This window comes from Apteryx rowi, unplaced genomic scaffold (genome assembly GCF_003343035.1).
Source record: "Apteryx rowi isolate R43461 unplaced genomic scaffold, aptRow1 scaffold_695, whole genome shotgun sequence".
Classification (NCBI taxonomy): Eukaryota; Metazoa; Chordata; class Aves; order Apterygiformes; family Apterygidae; genus Apteryx; species Apteryx rowi.
In genome coordinates, this window is record NW_020450977.1 from 374,115 (window position 1) to 393,472 (window position 19,358).

Here is a 19,358-nt window from a genome sequence, read left to right on the forward strand (position 1 = left end):
TTTGTTTGTTAGTACGAGGTCCAGCAGCACACCTCTCCTTGTTGGCTCCTCCACCACCTGTGTCAAAAGTGATATGATGAGAAGAATATGTTGTGGCTTTCACAGGTTTCAAAAAACAGCTAATGTAAACACAGCTGTATATTTTTTTCTAAGCTGTACTAAAATTGTTTACTTGGCTATTTACTTGTTAGTATTACTGCAGCATCTAGAGTACTCTGCCAAGATTATGACTTCATATTAGAGCCAAAATTTGCTTGTCATAGGACAGGGTAGGGAGAAAGAAATATTATTAAGCACTTTTACCTGAAGCACTGAAATATCAAGTGACTGACTTGTAGCTGCACAGGAGGTCGGTGGCAGGTTGTGAAACTGTGACCCTGATCACTTCTGTTCCTGTCAGATTTGATTCAGACCTCAAGACCATTGATTCTTTAAGTACAGTGGATGACTTAAATGGATATCTCAGGAATTTTCTCTTTCTGTAAGGTCAGAGGACTTTYATTCTCTCAGTTTATCTTGTTCAACTAAAATGGTAGTATGTTTGGATTTCGGCATAATTTGTTACTTAACCAGAGCATTAATTAAGCATAAAGAACACATCAACATTCAGGAACATCATGTGTGCAGATAATTGATAATGAAAGTTGGGGTGCCAGTTTCTTCATTTCCTTGTCTTGTCCTGCTTTAAACCCTTGGAAAACTTTTCATAAGTAAAGGAAGATTTCTTGGAAGGTAGCGTGAAGCACACAACAGTGGTATAGGAAAAAAAAAGATGACCACCTTTTGATTAGTTTTAGTTTTGATACTAAGGAAACTCTTTTATTAGGATATTGTAAATAACATGCTTTTACCTGCTTGCACTGCTGCCTCTGCACTTTTTAGTTAGGCCTTTTTTTTCAATTTTGGTGCCAAAAGTTAGACGCTTACTGTAAGTAATTAAATAATTCAGTATTTGTTGTTGCAGTGAACACTGGCATATCCTTTTGGATATGCTTTGTTGATATGGTGGATACATAAATCCTCTATTAACTAGCCCAACTTGTTCAAGCACAGAACTAGAATGCTCAGAGACGTTTTTAAAAGCACAGAAGGCCACAAGGTTTATAATAGCTTTTTATACTTTAAAATGTATACTCATATTTTTAAAACTTGGCTGTAATGTATGTGACCTATGTCTAGATACATATGGATCTTGAAGTGAAATTGTGCAACACAGAACCTCTTAAAGGAAGCCTTCAGTTGATTGGTAATCAGTAGTTTTCAACCTGTAGTATTTGCATGCTATTTCCATCACTTTTGAGAAATTCTGCCCTGCCTCAGTGATCAGTTTTGTTTGCCAAGTGAATAAAACAAGATTAATTTTAATGTTAGCATTATTGTACTTTATGAAAGAAGAGATCTATGTGCATGATTTGGCAAATTTTTGTGACATTTTACAAGAATGATATTGAACATCTGGCATCAACAAAAAGACACCTAATACATGTACATTAGACTTTTATCCCATGGATTTTGCCACTTTGTTTCACATATTTATTTCTGTTGTTTGATCTTTAAAATGTCTCTCTGGTCTTCCGAAAGAATAGCAAATTGGTTCTTTTTGAAGACTCTTCTCTACAAGATAACTTACAAAATACCTTAAAAGTATGCTGATTGTATCATTTCTTGTAATGGTAGGTTTTTATTTTGTGATTCCTGAAACTGCAAACTACAAAGCTATAAAACACAGCAGAAAAATTCTTCAGTGCTCAGAGTTCTAAGATGAAATACATTTCCCTGGGCTGGCAGGGAGAGTTGTTGGGAGGTTAGATCTGTGCAAGAGGTACTTCTTATTACAAGTAACTTTGTTAATCTTTGAGGCTTGAAGTACTTGAAATGGTGTGTAAATGATGGTGAAACTGAGATTAGTAATGGTTGATAATGAAATTAAGAGTCTGATATTCAGAAAGTTAGACATTGTAGTGAGACAGTCTGAAACTGTTACTTCTCATTTTAAATGAGTGCTCTTTAAAATTCTTTGTAATCTCTTCTTCATTGTTAGGTATGAATAATGAAAATACTGATGCTTGAATCCCAGATTTGAACATGTTCTTCCTTTTAATTTAACAGGTTTTAGGACTTGTTCAAAATATGAGTGTTTTCCAGTGCCCCAAATGTAAGCATGAGACGCACATTTTTGGAGCTGATGGTGTAAGAAATCTAGCAAAAAGCCTCGGATTGGATATTTTAGGTAAGGATATAGAGATGGCTTTATTTTTGAAGAAAAATTTTATGTCATGCATGAGGAAAGCTTTAGCTGAAGTATGGCACTGCMTGATCTTAAATTACTCTATATTCAGACAGTGTTCAAATATAATAGAACTAATAACCTAAGTTGTTGAACTTCATTATTGTTGCATGCTTATTATTGTTGCATGCTTGTTCATGGAATGTGGACTGAATATGAAGATTCTTGAATTACATCTTAAATATCTTGTGAACTATAAATAATCTGAGACATGAATTGTTTTGGTATCAATGTACCATATGACCTGAAATTCATTTTATTGCTTATCACTTAATAATATTTACAAATAACTAAAGATTCTGTTTGATCGTGTAAAACTTAGTGTATGTTAATGTCAATGGAAGTTTTCTCATTTACTTAATTTAAAAGAAATGGCTAATTATGTATGTGAAATAACATAAGAATTTGTCTAAAGGAGTTGTTTTTATGCCCATATGAAGAAATCTTGACTACTGTGTGAAAGCAAGTAGTTTGGGGAAATTATTTTAATTACTTTCCATTAGATATAGGTTACTCAAGTTTTAATTCTTACTATACTGTAATGGTTATATTTAAGTGTTAAGATTAAAAGAATATGCTGAATTGCAAAATTTTTTGCAAAATATTTTGTTTCAAAAGAAAATTCATCCATGTTTTTTAAAAATTTGTCCATGATTATATAATTTAGCATGCATATAAGCTAAAATATACACTGATTTCTTGCTATTTTAGAAAGGCATATTTCAGTTTGTGCTATCGGTAAAAAAAATTACAAAACATAACACAGTGTAATTAAGTTGGTAAATGGGATAACTGCACGTGCTAATGATGTGTTTCCATGTATTACTATAATTATCTCAATGATTTTCTACAGCTAATTCATTAAAAAGAACCAGGAAGCTCACCTAGAAGGATCAACATAAAAATACCAACGTCTGACACAAACTTAATGTAGCAAGGCAACACACAATTAAAGACGTGCATCTGGGCTATCTTTTAGACTTCTGGGTATATAATGAGATGTGATCAGAGCCCAAGGGAGCTTCTACAGCCATGGGTTATGTGGAGGGAGGCAAATCCTCCATAAGCAGTTGAATCAAACCTGCATTGAGATACATAGGCACAAATGATGTGCTGTGCCATTGGTCCCATAAATGTTCTTTAGTGTTTCTTACGAGGACAGAACTGATTGTGATAGTATCTAATGAGGGGCAGACCGAGAGATTGCATGTTTAGCAAGGAGGAATGAGATGTATGAGGACAAATGGAGTGAAGTTTTCTGTAATCTAGCCTTTTTCTGACAGCCTGAAGATTAAGAATAATGCCCCAAAGGGTTAAATTTAGAATTACAGTACTTGATCAGATTAATATGCACCTACTTCYAAGGATGACTAATACACAATGCTACCATATGGGGAAACATTACTGCTTACAGATGATATGTTAATCTATTCTAGATGGAAGTTTTATCCTAATGCTATTGAATTGTATCCAAAAGCTTTGAGAGTTTATTGCATATTTAAAAAAAAAGTTTGAAATTTATTTTGCTTACATTTTGCAACAACTGTGGCTATTCTGTTTGTTCAACTAAGCACCCAGTCCTGTTATGAATCCTGACAAGGTCTTAGTTTCCATGATATCATCTGACAGGTTCTGCAGGCTAACAATATGCAGGATAGAGAAGTAATTTTCCTTTATTTGCTCACAATTTGCCACTTCTAATATTACTGAATTCCTCCCTTATTTTTGTTTATGACAGAAGACAGTTTATGACTGTAGGAGTCTTCAGTACACCTTCCGAATGTAGTCCATTGTCTCATAATTTTATTGTCTTCTCTTTTTACTTGTGTCTCCCCTAAGAGTGCTAAATTTGATAAGAAAGATTTTTAGTGTTGCTGATTATTTCTCTTCCTGTCTATGAAACACCTCTATTTTGCTTTCTTCTTTTTTTGAAACCAGATGACCAGAACTAAACAAAGTAGTCCATTGCTTTCTGTACAAGTTGTAGTATGGTCCTGTAGTGCCAGCACATCTTTGTAGGTTTGAGGAAGAAAAGAGAAAGGTTGCCATTTTGCAGAAGGACCATTCTTTTTGTAATTTCTGAGATTGTTATTCAGCTGACAGTGAAGAAGTGTTTCTTCACTAACAAAGCATCCTTGAAAAAAGATGAAGATTAGTCTTGGCATAAAATAATGGTAAGAGCTAGCTTCTGGGAGATCTACAGAGTTAGTATTTTTCTGTTAATAAGAACATTTAAGATGAAAACATTTAAGAAAATTTTAAAGTACCCACTTAAAATTCATTTTTTATGAATAAATGAATGGACTTTCATGCTAAAAGAAATTCATTCAGTACTGAAAAAATAAGCGCTGATTAAATTTGAAAGAAATGGACTGTAATAGTCATAAATTACAAAGTGGTTGAATTTCTTCAAATATTCAACTAAGTATGGAGCCACAGTTTTTGTCTGCTATTTGCTTGTCTTTTAATCTCTTTTCCTGTGTGCTTTCAATCCTAGAGTTTTTGTTTATAACTACTTTTGTTATTTCTAAGTTATGTCAGTTTTTATGCTGTTTTTTTAATGTTTCTCTTTATGACTATATTGAATTTCAGTAATCTGTACTGGGCTTGATTTAGGTTAAATAATCATTGTCATAATATATGAGTTAAACTGATGCAACTTCTGAGATCAGTCAAGATTGAACTAAATGTAGTCTGTTCTGTCTACATCTGTCCATGCTGTAGAATATAGTTGTATCTTCCATTAAAAGAAAGTAGGTTATTGTTAGTTCACCTCATAATTACCTATGTTTCAGTGAACTGATGGTGGGAACTTCAAGTTTTCTTGAGTGCTGCAAAACTGTATTTCAGAAAATATATTTCAGAAGTGAAAAAAAAATCTGATTGGTTACTAATTGATTCTTCTTTAGAACGTTCCTCTCTAACAGTTCCCTGCTCATTATAAAAGCACAATATAAAGAAGGTTTCTATTGGGAAGATGAACAAGCTGAATAGTTATCTACCTTTAATTGGATCCAAGGCCTAATGGAAATATTAACAAATGTTATTATTTGGAAATTAAGTATACAAAGAAGTCTTTAAATAATGATTAAAATCTTAAAACAACATTGAAAAGGATATACAATGAGGAGATGAGATAAGCTAAACAGTAAGTTGCATGATGAGTATTTGCCTAACACACGAGCAAATTTTTTTTTATGTACTCAAAATTGTTTGTATCTCAACTYGTGTTTTTCTCTGTATTCAACAGTCAAGAAAGCAAACACCCTGTCATAAAAAATCCAATATATGTTTAACATTAATGATTATGGATGTGCAAAAACTCTACTGCAGCCAATTTTCATTTTAAATGCTAATTTTTTTTAGATTAAGTGATTCAAAGAATATCCTGAATTGGATTTCAAGTCACTTCAGAGCTAGCTTAATGAAATACATTTAAGAAATATTAGGTCTTCACAGAAATGTATCTTCTTTTTTTTTAATTACAGGAGACATTCCACTGCATGTTAATGTAAGGGAGACATGTGATTCAGGACAGCCTGTTGTGATCTCACAGCCTCAAAGTGATGCTGTAAGTTTGGTGCAGGGCACTTAAATAAATAAATAAATAGAGTGGAGGGTGCTTCTCATCATTTGTAAGGCTCTTTACATCATTGTTTGAACAGAAATGTCTATCCGAATGTAACTTAGGGAAATAAGGTTCTGTAAAAGAGTGTAGTGTCACTAAGTAACTGTGGTCCTTAGTTTTGGAATGCTGGTCATCCATTCTCCTTGTGTGCATGTATTTTGTTTAATTGATCTGAATCATATTCAGAATAACAAGGACTTGATCCAGATTCTGGCTTGCTGAGAAGAGGAAGGTCAGTGTCAAGCCACATGAGACCTTATAGCTAATGTAGGTCCTCTGAAGCTGTCAGTTGAGCCTTTGGTAGTTGAGCCTGGAAACTGTCAAAGGGTCCAATCAAAAGATGTTTGGAACAAGAACCTGCATATTGTCAGTACCTGGATTGTTTTCAGCAGGAAGTGGAGGAATTTACACACAGGAGGAAATGGGTTTTTCTGTGCATTTACCATAACATTTTATTGCCAAAGGTAAATATGAGTTGTTGAGGTGGTGGGAGTCAAATATACATGTCTCTAGAGAAAACCAGTTGTGCATATAAAATGTTGTCATTAATACTGACAGTAAGACTTTCCTAACAAGTTTTTTTTTTTTTTAAACTTGCCCCAGTGCTGAAATTTGTCTGCCAAGCTCTGCAGGGCACAGAGTTGTCTGTCACATTGTATTTGTAAACTATATAGCATGGTGGAGCCTCATTCTTGACTGGTGTTTAGACGTTGCCATTAAAAAAAGTGATTAATAATGATAGTAGATGGTAGAATCAGTTAGAGATAAGGTAGAAAGTACAAATAAGGTATCCTTCCTAATATCATCATTGGTAGGCACATAGTGAAATAGTTTTTTCCTTTCTACTCTTAAAGGAAGAAAAAAAGAATCCAGTGTTACTAACATACTGATCAGGATTCTGGAAGAATAGCATCTGTCTTTAAAATTGTAATATTTCATTTGGCTTTGAGAGAGAAGCAGCAAAAGATATGGCATCCTGATTGAATGAAACATATGTGCTAGTTTTAGACAAGGCCTCTGCTTAGCCTGTGTGCAACAGTGAAGTGATCTTGAGTCTAGATCATCATGAAAAGGCATCAGTATAAATGATACTGTAGGTTCTATCTGGGAAGTCTAATAAGTGCTAAGGTATGAATAGATGTGTAGCTCAGGTCAATGCTGAGGCAAAACAGCTGGGCAAACCAAGATGGAAGGCTCTCTCCACTCACAATATCTGAAATCTGTATTAATCAAGAGTCTGTAACCTGCAGGATTATCAATCTAATAACACAAACATGTAGGATAATGTTCTGAAAATTAACAGAGTCTGCAGTGCTGCCATCTGTTTCTTCTTGGACTATATTCTTGGTAATGAAAGGAGGGGTTATTAGTGCCATTTATGGCAATTAAGCTAAATATGAAGAGAAATTTTAAAGACAGTGATTGTTGTTTGCTTATATTTTAAAAGAAAGAATTCTTAGCACATAACTGATGGAGAAAGAGGTCATATAGGATCAGATTCTAATCTTTAATGCATTACACCCATTGCTGTGTTTCTCAAATAAACTAAATTGTGGCTATTCGTGCATGAACAATCATAGTTTTTCAGATAGAGAACAATGTGCACTGAGCTTCTGAAATTATCTCTGCTCTTGTCCTTTAAATGTATAGATTTTTTTTATACACATATCTGTGCTGTCTTTGTTAGAACACACTTAACAAATGAAATACAGAGTCACAGAACTGAAATAATACCTAGCTGATTCAAACAGTGGGTAATAAGGATGGTGATTGACTTCTCAGAAACCCAGCATGTTGTTGCACCTTTTAAGCTCTGTGAAGGCTAGACTAAAACGTGTTTTTAAAATAAGTTAGCTAATACTTTTTTTTGCTTACATACCTGCCATAGAGTTCACCTTGCTTTGCTGATATGTAAAAAATATAGCTCTCTCAGTTTATGCTAGAATTTTAAAATGTATAAGCAAAGGTATATTATTTAAATTCTTTATTTTAAAGCACGGTTTATCTTTGTCTTGACATACGCTTAGTTTATTTGGCTTAGATGTAGTTGGTGGAAAAGGGAAGCTGCCTTTTCACAAGTGGTGAGGAAATTACTAACAACCAAAACAACCCTTCTAGTAAGGGAAGAAGATTACTTGTGGAGTTATGCCTGTGTCAATTCAGAAAGTTCTTCCTTCAGGAAGAATGAGTAGCAGCACTGAATGTGTGTGGAGGCACAGAATACATAACTCATCTCCTTTTGGAAAGGGTTGTGTATATACCTAAAGGAGGTGAAGGTTTAATGGCTGGAGGGTTTTTTTGGTAAAGCTTAAGGCAGTACCCAAGGAGAAATAAACAGTACTGATAAAATGATTTTGCTCTTGGTATAACACTGTCTACTTTAGAGTGTCTGTCAACTTAGTTGTTTAAATTCTTCTTTTGTTTGTTTGTTTTGTATTTTTACACCCTTAATTGACAAAACTTTTTAATGCAGACCAGTGCTGTAGAAATGGAGTATTGCTGTACTCGCAAATTAGCGTAAATGGCAGGGGCTAGTCTAACAGAGAGATAATAGACAGATGGCAGCAACTGGTAGTGATTTAAGATCCTGTACAAGAAGCTAATCATTTCTTAGTTTAATCAACAGTGGGGACTAACCAGACTCTCCTGGAGATAATTGAGAGTTTTGGGAGCTGAGATATGCAGCACTTCCCTCCTTCCTGAAGCTGTGGATTTCCAGACAACAAAGGCTAGTAGAACAAAATCAGGAACACTCTACTAAAGTGGGAAAACTGAAATAGGGAAAACAGAAGAGGAATTACTGAAACCTGGTGGAATTGATAGTGCTTAGATATAGGGGAACCTCTTAAGGATCATCAGAAGGAACAGGGTTTTGAAAGAGGCATCCTGAAACTTGTAGATAAGAGGGCCAGAAACACAGCAAGAAACAAAAGACATGATTRATTCCAGTGAAGGTTTTCTTCCACCAGATGAGTTGTTTTAAAAGCCAAGTGAACTCTTCATCCACACTGGGAAAGAGGTAAAGAATGGTTCCCAAGAAGGACTATTTGTGTATGAGCACAAAACTCAAGAGGTACAAGACAGTTGGTGTTTCTCTTGTGAGGACTTTCTGGTTAAAAAACAGTATCTTGCTAGAAGAGACATAGTAATTGTGACTTTCAAACACCAAACTCCCATCTATTCCAAAATCAAAGAAGCAACTTAAGGAAGTACAAAATACATCTACTCTATCAGTATAACCATTCACCTTTTTAAAAGTGCAGGCATCTTTCTGTTGGAATAGTCATAGCAGGAAGGAGACATATGGGAAGCTGAGGCTAGTAGTAGATGAAGTCTGTCATCTCCTCAGCTAGGGAATGAGGTAATTAAAATTGTAGGGGACAGATGAGATAATACACCTCTAGGGTTTGGCAGGGATAGTGTATTAAAGACAGCAGAAAGTCGGGAGAGAATGGAGTTTAGATTTCACCTTCTTCCCCTCTCAATTATTAAAGAGGTAGTCAACTCTCATGGTAAAAAGTGCAGGGAAGATGGATGCTTTTGAAAAAAAACAAAATGCCAGGAAATATTATGTAATGGACATTTGGTTCCTTAGTGTTTTCTTGCCACAAACTGTTAGGGAAAACATTTGGAATCTGTTAAGGAAAAAGTACTTTGAATTCACTCTGTTGTTCCATAAAAATCAAGTGGAGGATATTTGGAAAGTAGGGGAAGATGAAAGAGAGCAAACTCAGTGGATCAGCTATAGCTAGGGTATTAGAACCCCAAATCACAGCCTGTTGTAGATATGTACAAGCTTACTTGCAGTGTGGTGAGGAATTTAAGACCTGTGTAGGAGAGAAGCCAAACCTGTCCTGGAGCAAGGAAACCAGAACTTGTGGCTGGAAAACATGCTTAATGTCAGCCTATCCAGATTGTCATAAAGACCAATGTATGGTACAGAAACCACATACTTCTTGGAGGATGTTCATGTTATTGTCTAGTTCACATTTAATAAGATGAAGTGTTTTCAGCACTCTTGCAAATTTCATGTATTCATATCTATTCATACATTGGTGAAGGAATGGGAGGCCAGTAAACTGCACACAAATCTATAAGGGGAAAAAGGCCGGTGAGGTGGAAAACAGGGGCATCAGCAGTCTGACAGAACAGAGGAAAGTCAGTCTGGTTAAAAATCCCTTTTCAATTAAAGTAGAAATGTTACAGGCTTTATTGTGGTATTACCCAAACAGACAGATGGAATTTATATTCAGAAGGACTTTTTTGTAGAACTTCATGAAAGGGTGGTGTATGAGTAGGGTAAAAATGTACAACATTTTAAAGCCTTGGAAGAAATAGTTGGAGAAAAATTGAAGTAAAGGTTGCAAATAATTTCTGCTGTGCTTTTGCTGTCATCAAAAATTCCATTTAACAGTGGTCTTTCCTGGGTGTGGTATCTTTAGAGTTCAGTTTTCTTTGTTTTTTAAAGAAGACTGCATGATATGTTTTATGATATGTCTTACCATCAAGGCTTCCTTTGAATGATCACAGTAATATTTGGCACGTGTAGGTGTGAATCCTTCATTCAAGGTGTAGATAGTAAAATGCATCATCAGACCCTCGTTTACCCTTCACTTTGCTGAAGAAAGTCCTGAGCTGTAGGATAGTCCGTTTGAAGGCTATTACTATATTGCATTTATATTGCACTGTTCTGCTTAACCATGTTTTCTGGGCAGGATGTCTTTTCTTGATGTACACAATGGCACCTGGGTGATGCACATAATGGCATCTTGGGGCTAGCAGTATTTCCCAGCTCTCTCAGTTGAAGGCTTGGCTTTGGCAACTGCTGATATATAGGATTAACAGGAAATTTCTGTGTCCCATGAGCATTAAGGAGGTAGTAGATTCAGGAAGCATTCAGTTTACTTTACCTGCCTCCTACATTTTGTGTGTTGCATTATGGATTGACTTTCATCATCTCACTGAGCCCACTTTTTGGGCTGAGATTTCATTGCAGCTTGACAGCAGTTGCCAACCCATGCAAAGAAGAATTTTATGGCAGAACTACCCAGAGGAAGATAGAGAGGGAAAGACTGTAAGCCTTTTGCCGCAATCAAGAATTTCTCTGGGTCACGTGAAGCTTTTGTCTGAAGTGGAAGCTCATTTAAAGCTGTTTGTCATCGTGCTTTTAGTGCCTTCAGAGTTGGCCATGGTAAACCACAGACACCAGGGCAGCTCCAGGCATGCACTGAAGGTTGCAGTTGTGTCAAAGCAACAAGCAATTTCCTTGAAAACTAAAGCTATTTAAAATCTGATAGGACTGGAAGATGGACTGTGGTTGAGCGAAGAGAATGCTAATAGAAGAAAAGCTATCACGTATCATTATTGTTATCCAGATGGTAGAGCCAAGTCTGGCATTTGTGCTGGTGATGGTCACTATCTAACTAGTTACTAGTTGCCCTTGGCTGCTAGTTTGTTTCAGCAATGAATGGAGTATAGGCCCCCCAACAGCTCAGCTACAAATTTGAATACCTCACCCTTCTTGATAGGTATAGCAGCATCCACAACATTCGATATTCGACAGTTGGGACTTGCATAGATTCTTCCTTGGATTCCTGGGTTGGATAAATTATCATAACAGTCTTGGAGTCCCTTAATCACAAATAGAAGTTGGAAACCATGTCAGTACCTGGATTTACAATTGCTCTGTGGTGTAGTTGGCCCCCAAGTAAGTGATGAGATCAGCATGTTTTTTCTGAGTGGCCAGTCAGAAGCTGTTTGTATGCAGTGGTTTGAGAGAAGGTGAATGTGATACTAGCTCCTACCTGTTTTGCATTTGATGAAGGGTGAATTGTATTCTGTAGTTGTGTGGCCCTTACAGTAGACACTGGAAACCCTGTAGTGAGTGGTTTGTGGTCCAAGATCTGTACTTTAACGAAAATAAACTGTGAGGCAAACCAGCAGGCCGTAACCAAGCTAGTCCATGGGAATAGGTCAGAGTCAGCTATGACCTGTAAAGTTGTCTTTTGTAGTCCTCTTAGGAGTGGTGAGTACATACCTCATGGATAAAACTTTTAGGGAAAATGAAATGCCCTAACTGGTTTGAAAGGCTCACATTTCACCAGCATACCATAGGGGTTAATTAGATGAGTTGGTAAAAAGGTTGGCTTGCAGTTTAAGTGCACCCCATGTCTGTTATTCCATGACATAAAATAATGAATGAGGATATTCTGATCAGTTAGACTAAGTAGGACTTCTCAGTCCTTTTCCAAATGAATCCCCTCCATCCCCTACCCCAGGCTCTATGCTGTCATTAGTTTATGCTGTCATCAGTCATTTCGATCCTAAGGAGGTTTGTGACTGAAAGAATGCTGTAATGAACAGCTTTGTTTTAGTCTATCTTTTTTGGCAGTGTTTAAACCAGTTTGAGAGGTGAATGGTCTCTCATATGGCCATTTCCCAGCTCTTTTGTTTCTCTTAACTTCACCTTTCACTTCTAACCTTTGCCCTCCCCAGTGCTGCTCTCAAACCCCAACTGTGCAGCATTAATAATGAACAGATCTGATCGGTTGTTAGGGTGTTCTGTCTCTTTCTGTGCATTTCTTCTGTCTTATCCTCACAAAGCAGTGAGGATGTTCAGCTTTCAAGTAGCTGATATGTTACTGTTAAATACAAAGCTGTCCATTCACAAAAGACTTACTTTTAGAGAGCCAGTCTATAAACCATTCCTGTTAGAGCTTCCAAACCACAAAGGGAAAAACTATGGTCTCTAAAGCTCACTTGTATCATATTAATATGAAAATGGTTGTGTGTGATTAAGAACTGAAAATCCTTTACTCTCTTTCTCCTCTGGCTTGCCACCCAAAAAGGAAATAAAAAACCCTCTCCATTTTTGGTTGCAATCTATCTTCTGTTGCTTAGTAATGATAGAATAAACAGCTGAACCCTGCTCTATTCTGAGTCTACAGATGGCACATGAAAAAATTCATGAGTAGGAGAAAAAGTTCAATATATGTAGAGTAGGGCTTATGTACTGAAGAGAGTGTTGTTAGTTTCTGAGGTCCCATTTAGACCTTTCATGTAAGTTGATGTGTATTATCTGTTTTACCAGCTTTGGATAAATGATCAGATTTCTCAGTGAGAAAAAAGATTTCATTTTAATCACTCTATAGGAAACTGGGGTCATTCAAAGCATGTAATAAAATTTTTAATCTAACCCAATGTAGAAAAACAGAGTGTTGCTAAAATATTCTTTGAATAGTTTTATTAAAGCATTTGTTGTTAGAGACATAGTGATAGTTTCTGGCCAAATTCTGGTACAGTCTACAAAAATGTAGTACTGTAGTGAAAGCTTGTAGCGAGGAGAGTAAAGATAGGGTCAGTCCCCAGGCATCCAAGCTTTGGCTACTGTCTTTAAGTGTGCAGTGAAAAAATGTATCCATTGTTCCCAGGCAAGGTTAGCAGCAGCCAGTGTGTGGCTGCTTAATTTAGTGGATAGCTTTTAGCAACAAGTGCAGCTCACATAAAGCTTGAGCTGGAGAGCTGACTCTATTAATAACAGAAGGTGAAAAAGAYTGAAAATAGTATAAAAGACTTGGTAATAAATATCTGCCCTAATTTCCTATCTGGAGAGTGAGAGAAGGTGAGGAATGACATTGTCTCTTACACAGATTACATAGATTCATAATGTCAGAATCCTTAATGTCTATACAATTGCAATTGTGACCTCTTATGAACAGCATTACATTCATTTACTAATCCTATATTGAATTGTCAACTTGTCTGAATAATATGATTTGTATTTTGTTAGAAAAAGAAAGTATCTAGTCCCACATTGAGGACATTAAGAGATGCAGAATCCATTGCTTCCTTTTGGGAGCTGAGTTGAGTAGCTGATTCCTGTGACTGGTTTAATTGTTTAAGTCTCTCATTTCCATTTTGAATTTTTCCAGATTCAGCTTTCAGCCATAGGTTCCTGTTATGCCTCTCACCACTAGATAAGAGGTCTATATTGCCTAGTATTTTCTTCCTATGAAGGTACTAATACACTATAATCAAGTCACCTTTTAATCTTCTTTTTGAGAAGCTAAACAGATTGAATTCTTTTAAGCCTTTTACTGTTGGACATTTTCATTAGCTTTCATTTGTACCTTTGTTTTTTCTACACTCTCTTCAGTTTTTCAAAATGCCTCTAAAATAGAAATGTCAGAACTGGATGCAGAATTCAGAGTTGCAGTGCAGCCAGGGCATGGCTTACAACAGTGTTAGCCTTTCCCTTTTTTCAATAAATCTGTATGTATTATTTCTGTATTTGATTCATTAATACAGTAACATGGATGCAGTCACTTTCTTCACCTCCTTACTAGTCCCCTGCCTTTTGAACCAAAGATACTTTGAAATACAGCCTTACTGGATCACGTGTTGAGCTACTTGTCCACTAAGGTGCTTGTCTACTTTTTAAAATAACTTCATTCTGGGATAGTGCTTCCGCTTTTTGAGGGCCAGCCTGTATTAAAATCTAGGCCCAGTTTAACTTGCAATACTAATTGCTCCTTTTATTATCTTTCTCTCATCATTTTTTAAAGTGTGCCATTTTTTATCATCTGCAAATATTAGCAGTAAGGATTTTTATTTTTATTTCCAATTTGCCAAGGAAAATCTGGCAAGTTGGCTAGTCTGGGCATAGTACTAATTATTGCAAAGGCTCACTAGAAATGGCATTATTTACTTCAGATTTCCTATTGCCTACTTCTTGGAGTCTGTCACTTAACAAATCCCTAATGCATTTGTAGTTTGTTGATATTGTATCATTCCATTTTGTTATCAAAAAGTTTTTCAATACAAAACAAAATGCTTTTTAAAAGATACCTTATTACATCTGTAATAAGGATAAGTTTCCTGCAACATCATGCTGATTATAGAGTTTTAGTCTATTCTTGTATTTTAATTAATAAAAATTAAATTAATAAATAAATCATCTGGCAGCTTCATGCCTTTTTGCCCAGGATTGGAATCAGTTACTGAAGTCATCCTGCTTTGTTTTTTGTTCATATTAGCACAATCTTCAGTCTTCCAGTCTTTCTTAATGTCCTCAGTGCTCCAAGCTTTATAAAAGTGCAAACATCAGTGGGTTTCAGGTCTCTGCAAACTTTTGTTTCGGGAGACCAGAGTACAGTTTACATGATTCTGCTAATTAAAAAGTCTATCTTTTAGATCTCATATAACCTTTTTCTTCCTTATTTTGGTGAACACACTGTTAAATATAACTTAATGGGGACGATTCAACACATCTTTGTAAAGGAAAGCTCTGTCTTGCAATTTATTGGCATTTTTTGAAAGATTCAACAATCATATGAGGAAGGGGGATTTGGTATATTGATATGTAGGTGGACCTACAAAAGGCTTCTCAACAAAACCTCTTAAGCTGAGCTAGCAGAAATAGAAAACTCCTCACACAGTTGAACAATTTGTTCAAGGATAGAAAACTAAGGCTAGAAGTAGTTGATTTTCTCAAAGACGGAGATTACTAGTGGAGTACTATAAAGGGCTATGTACTGTTCAACATCTTAAGTAGTGATCTAGAGGGAAAAAGATGTTCAGCAGGTTAAGAAGATTGCTGATAATACCGGGGCATTTGACACAGGAGAAGAGAGTGCTGACTGCAGCGGGTTGCAGCAGTAACCTCCTGTTACTAAGTGACAGAGCAACTACATGGGAAATGAAATTCAGGGTTACATGTACATGAAGCTGTCATGCAGACACTCACAGAGTGTTTATTAAAAAATAATCTAATTTATTTGGGACCTTGACTTAGGGTAGCATTTGCAAGGGGAATCAAATGTCTCAAACAGGATAGCTGGTTGTGGCCTGGATGGCGATGGCAGTCTCTGTTGCAAGGACTCTTASCAGTGGTGTCTTCAGCTGGATCAAATGAGACTACCTGAACTGCTCTTCTACTCAGTTCTTGTAATGTAGCTGGTTTGTGGTCCTACATGACCACTGCAGCTTATGCATGATCCATTGCTATTGATTATCTTAAACTATGTACAAAACAACGCCTAACTGTGTGCAAAAAGACTGTCCTGTATTATCATTTCTGCATCTGCAGGAAAATTTTCTACTGATTATTTACAATTATCTATATATAACTTGGTTGATTCTGGAGCAGGAACCACCTGGGGAATCTCTAGAAAGGCCAGATTCTCCACCCAGGATGTTAATGAACTCATTAAAACATACAAATTGGTCTGTGCAAGGTGGGAGCTGCCTGGGGAACTCTTCAAGAGAGTCCAGAATTCCCACCTGGAGAGCTCCTGTACCAATTAGTCGAATACTTAACTATGAAGGTGACTAAGACTTCAGTCCATCATCTTATTTCAAGTTGATCTGTTGTCTCAAATTGGTCCATTATCTCACCTATGCAGATGATAGTTCCTAGGCCACCTGGGTAATTAATAACTAAAAGTACTGAGCATTGCACACAGGCACAGCCATGATACCCAGTTACACCACAGTTGTACCTATAGGACAAGTCTGAAGTTCATTCTTGTAACAAGTTCTATAACTCTTGCCACGGAGTGATGCATGTGGGGATAATACAGTTCTAGCTTTACATAAGCAATGATGAGCTCTCAATTAGCAGAATCTTGAGGTTTTAATGGTTAGTTCTATGAAAAGGTCAGCTTAATGCTCAGTAGTGCCAAAGTTAGGAGTTCAATGCATGTTAAGAGAAATTCATGGAAGAAAAGTCCATTTAATGGCTGTTAAACACAAACATACCACTTCAGGACCTGCTCAGGATGTCCTGGAGTCACAAGTTGTTGGAAGCTTGYGAAGTATTCTGGGGAAGTATCATTTGCTTGTACTAGTTTTACAGTCTTTGCTATGCTTCTGTCATTAGCCACAGTTGAGAAAAGACTATTTGGTTGCCTGGATCTTTGGTCTGAACCATTACAGCTGTACTGATGTCTGCAAAATTGGAAGTATCTGTTTATTCTTAACAGATTTTTAAAAATTTCCTTTTATTGTTCTCAAATCTGTCAGCCTTCGCTTTGGCTGATATCTTTGGCTTTCCATGTTCATTTTCTACCCAGAAATTTTAGCATATATCTGTTGTTATCTGTCATTCCTCTTTCTTGCCACCTTCCATGTGTTTATAAATCACTTGTTTTTATTTTTTGTTTTCCCTTTATCACTGAACAAGGATAAGCTTTTTGCCAAAGTTGTCCTGTGTTATGGAATCAAAGCTTTTGGTTCAGTTTTTCATAAGGTAAAACTCCAGGGTTTACTCTCATTTCTTACCTTAACTTTTTTTCTTTCAATTGTTTCTCTTCAGTTTTCTCATAATTTATCAAATTACACCTTTTAGAGTACCAAGTATATAAAATTGGGACTGTCCCTTTAAATTTAAAGTTATGATCACTGATTCTTAGGCATTTATTCCATCATAATTGAGTCCAGAATAATAATATTGCCCCATTTTAAGGTGCAGTCCTTTCTGAGTTAGTTTCATTATTTTTAATTTTTAGAAGTGCTAATGATGTTACGTAAGTGACTGAGATTTCCAGTATATGCCTGCCAAATAAAGATGCCTGTAATACCATAGCTTTTCTTTCATATGCGTTATAGATGTTAAAGGAATTGTAGCCTGTCATTAGGTTCAGTGGTTTTCCGGAAGTGTCCCATCCTGTGCTTTGTTAAAGCACTGATCTGTAAGCATTCCGTTTTTGCACTTCTGAGTTACTGCTAACTTTGAAACAGGGGATGGTAATGGGAGCAGGTTAAGATGCTATCTCCTCTACTAGCTCTAAGTTATAATGGTCACATGAATCATTCCATCATACTTCAATAGGGAAAATTGTGTTACATTTCTCCTAAGTGAAAAAAACACGTCTTTTATCTAGTCCCTGAACCACTGACATATACAGTAACAAGGGGAGGAAGGAGGCTTTATTCATTCTTATATACGTGATTACCAGGGAGAGGGTTAATACATCTGTGTAGAGGGAAGACTAGGTGCAGATATACTGAAGGTACGTGAAAATCTGTCGTTCTCCCCCAACAGAAATTTGCATTGTCACCTCAAGTTATTGATTGGTATGAACCTGCTTTCCTTGTGAAGGAGAAAAGAGTTGTTAAAAAAATGTAGGTACTTTGAAAAAGCAGTGGGTGAAACATTAATGTTTGATCATGAACAGATTTTTTTAAATTTAGTTTCTTTGACCAAACTCTAAAAAAACAAGTTACAAAAATCTGTAGCACTCTTAAGGGGTAAGGTTTGCTAATTACTCTCCAGCATGGAAAAAATCTGTAGTCTGCTTTTATGAGTTGTGCTATTGCCTGTGGTCTTAGTGCAAATAAAAAAAAAAGTCGTGCATTGGCTGTTATGGATATGATGCGACTTCTTCTTCCCTAAGCTTTGGTGAACATTTATTAAAAAAGAGAGGGGGAGGGAGCTGAGTACTGTAGTACAGCTGTGAAACTTTTACTATTGTCCAAGTTCTGACACCTTATGTCTGGCTGAATGAACTCAACTCTGACTAATGTCCTGTATATAATGCAGTAAATACTCCATTGCAGTAAAACCACAGAGAGGCTCTAAAATACAGGAATATGCAAGAAAGTACAGTTAACTCACTGTGTAAATGAGGAGAAAATAGAGAGTATAAGAGTTTTTATTGTGCCTGATAATAAATTTCAAAATTAGACTCAGTAACCACTGCATAAGTAAATTTTATGCAACTTTGGTTTATGGGATGTCATCTCATAAAATGCAAAATAAGATGCTACATATGTGGTAGCCAGTGTTTCCCTGCTTTATTTTAGGAGCCAGACATTTGAATTATGGTGATTGATTTAGGATAATTTAATAATAAAATAATAACCAAAACCAATCTTCTGTTAAAGAGCATGGCACTTGATAGAGTAAAATAATACCACGGGCAATAGCCTATGATAGACCTGGCCTGATAGATCAGGATGACTTAATTACCACAGAAATTGAAGGAAAGAGGAATTTAGTGAATGTAGCAGAGTTAAATACCAAGTCATTTGAAAATGATCAAAGCTTTTCACCCACCTTAGTTTTAGCCACAGTGCTTTCTTCACTGTATAATACCTATCCTTCACTGAATAATACCTATCCTCTGCTTGTCAGATCACTTTCTTTTCTATTGTGAATCCAAAGATCAAGTTTCTAAGGAGCAATGGGAATGCCTCAAAGCTGTGTCCAGCCCTTCTGGTTTTGTTCCTTCTATTTTCAGAGTTTGACTTCTTCAGCACTCTGATCTGCCTTCCTGGGTTGCTTTTAACATGCTCACAATCTTTATGAGGTCTTGCAGGTCCTAACAGCACACCTCTCTTGGGAATAATTATACTTCCTTTTCTTCTTCTGGAATGAATTAATCTGAACTATATATAGGCATGAGGGGGTGTAGGTTGTGTTGTTTTTTTTTTCTTTTTTCT

At 36.2% G+C, this 19,358-nt stretch overlaps 1 protein-coding gene across 10 annotated transcripts in view; it reads left to right on the forward strand.

Annotated features, from left to right (window-relative positions):
• Positions 1-19,358, forward strand: part of NUBPL (nucleotide binding protein like) — a 119,926-nt gene that overhangs the window by 71,286 nt on the left and 29,282 nt on the right. For all 10 annotated transcript variants that reach the window (XM_026086481.1, XM_026086478.1, XM_026086482.1 and 7 more), the window contains 2 exons: positions 2,110-2,230; positions 5,776-5,858. In XM_026086481.1, the coding sequence (XP_025942266.1) occupies positions 2,110-2,230; positions 5,776-5,858 (204 nt within the window). The remainder of the gene's footprint in view (positions 1-2,109; positions 2,231-5,775; positions 5,859-19,358) is intronic.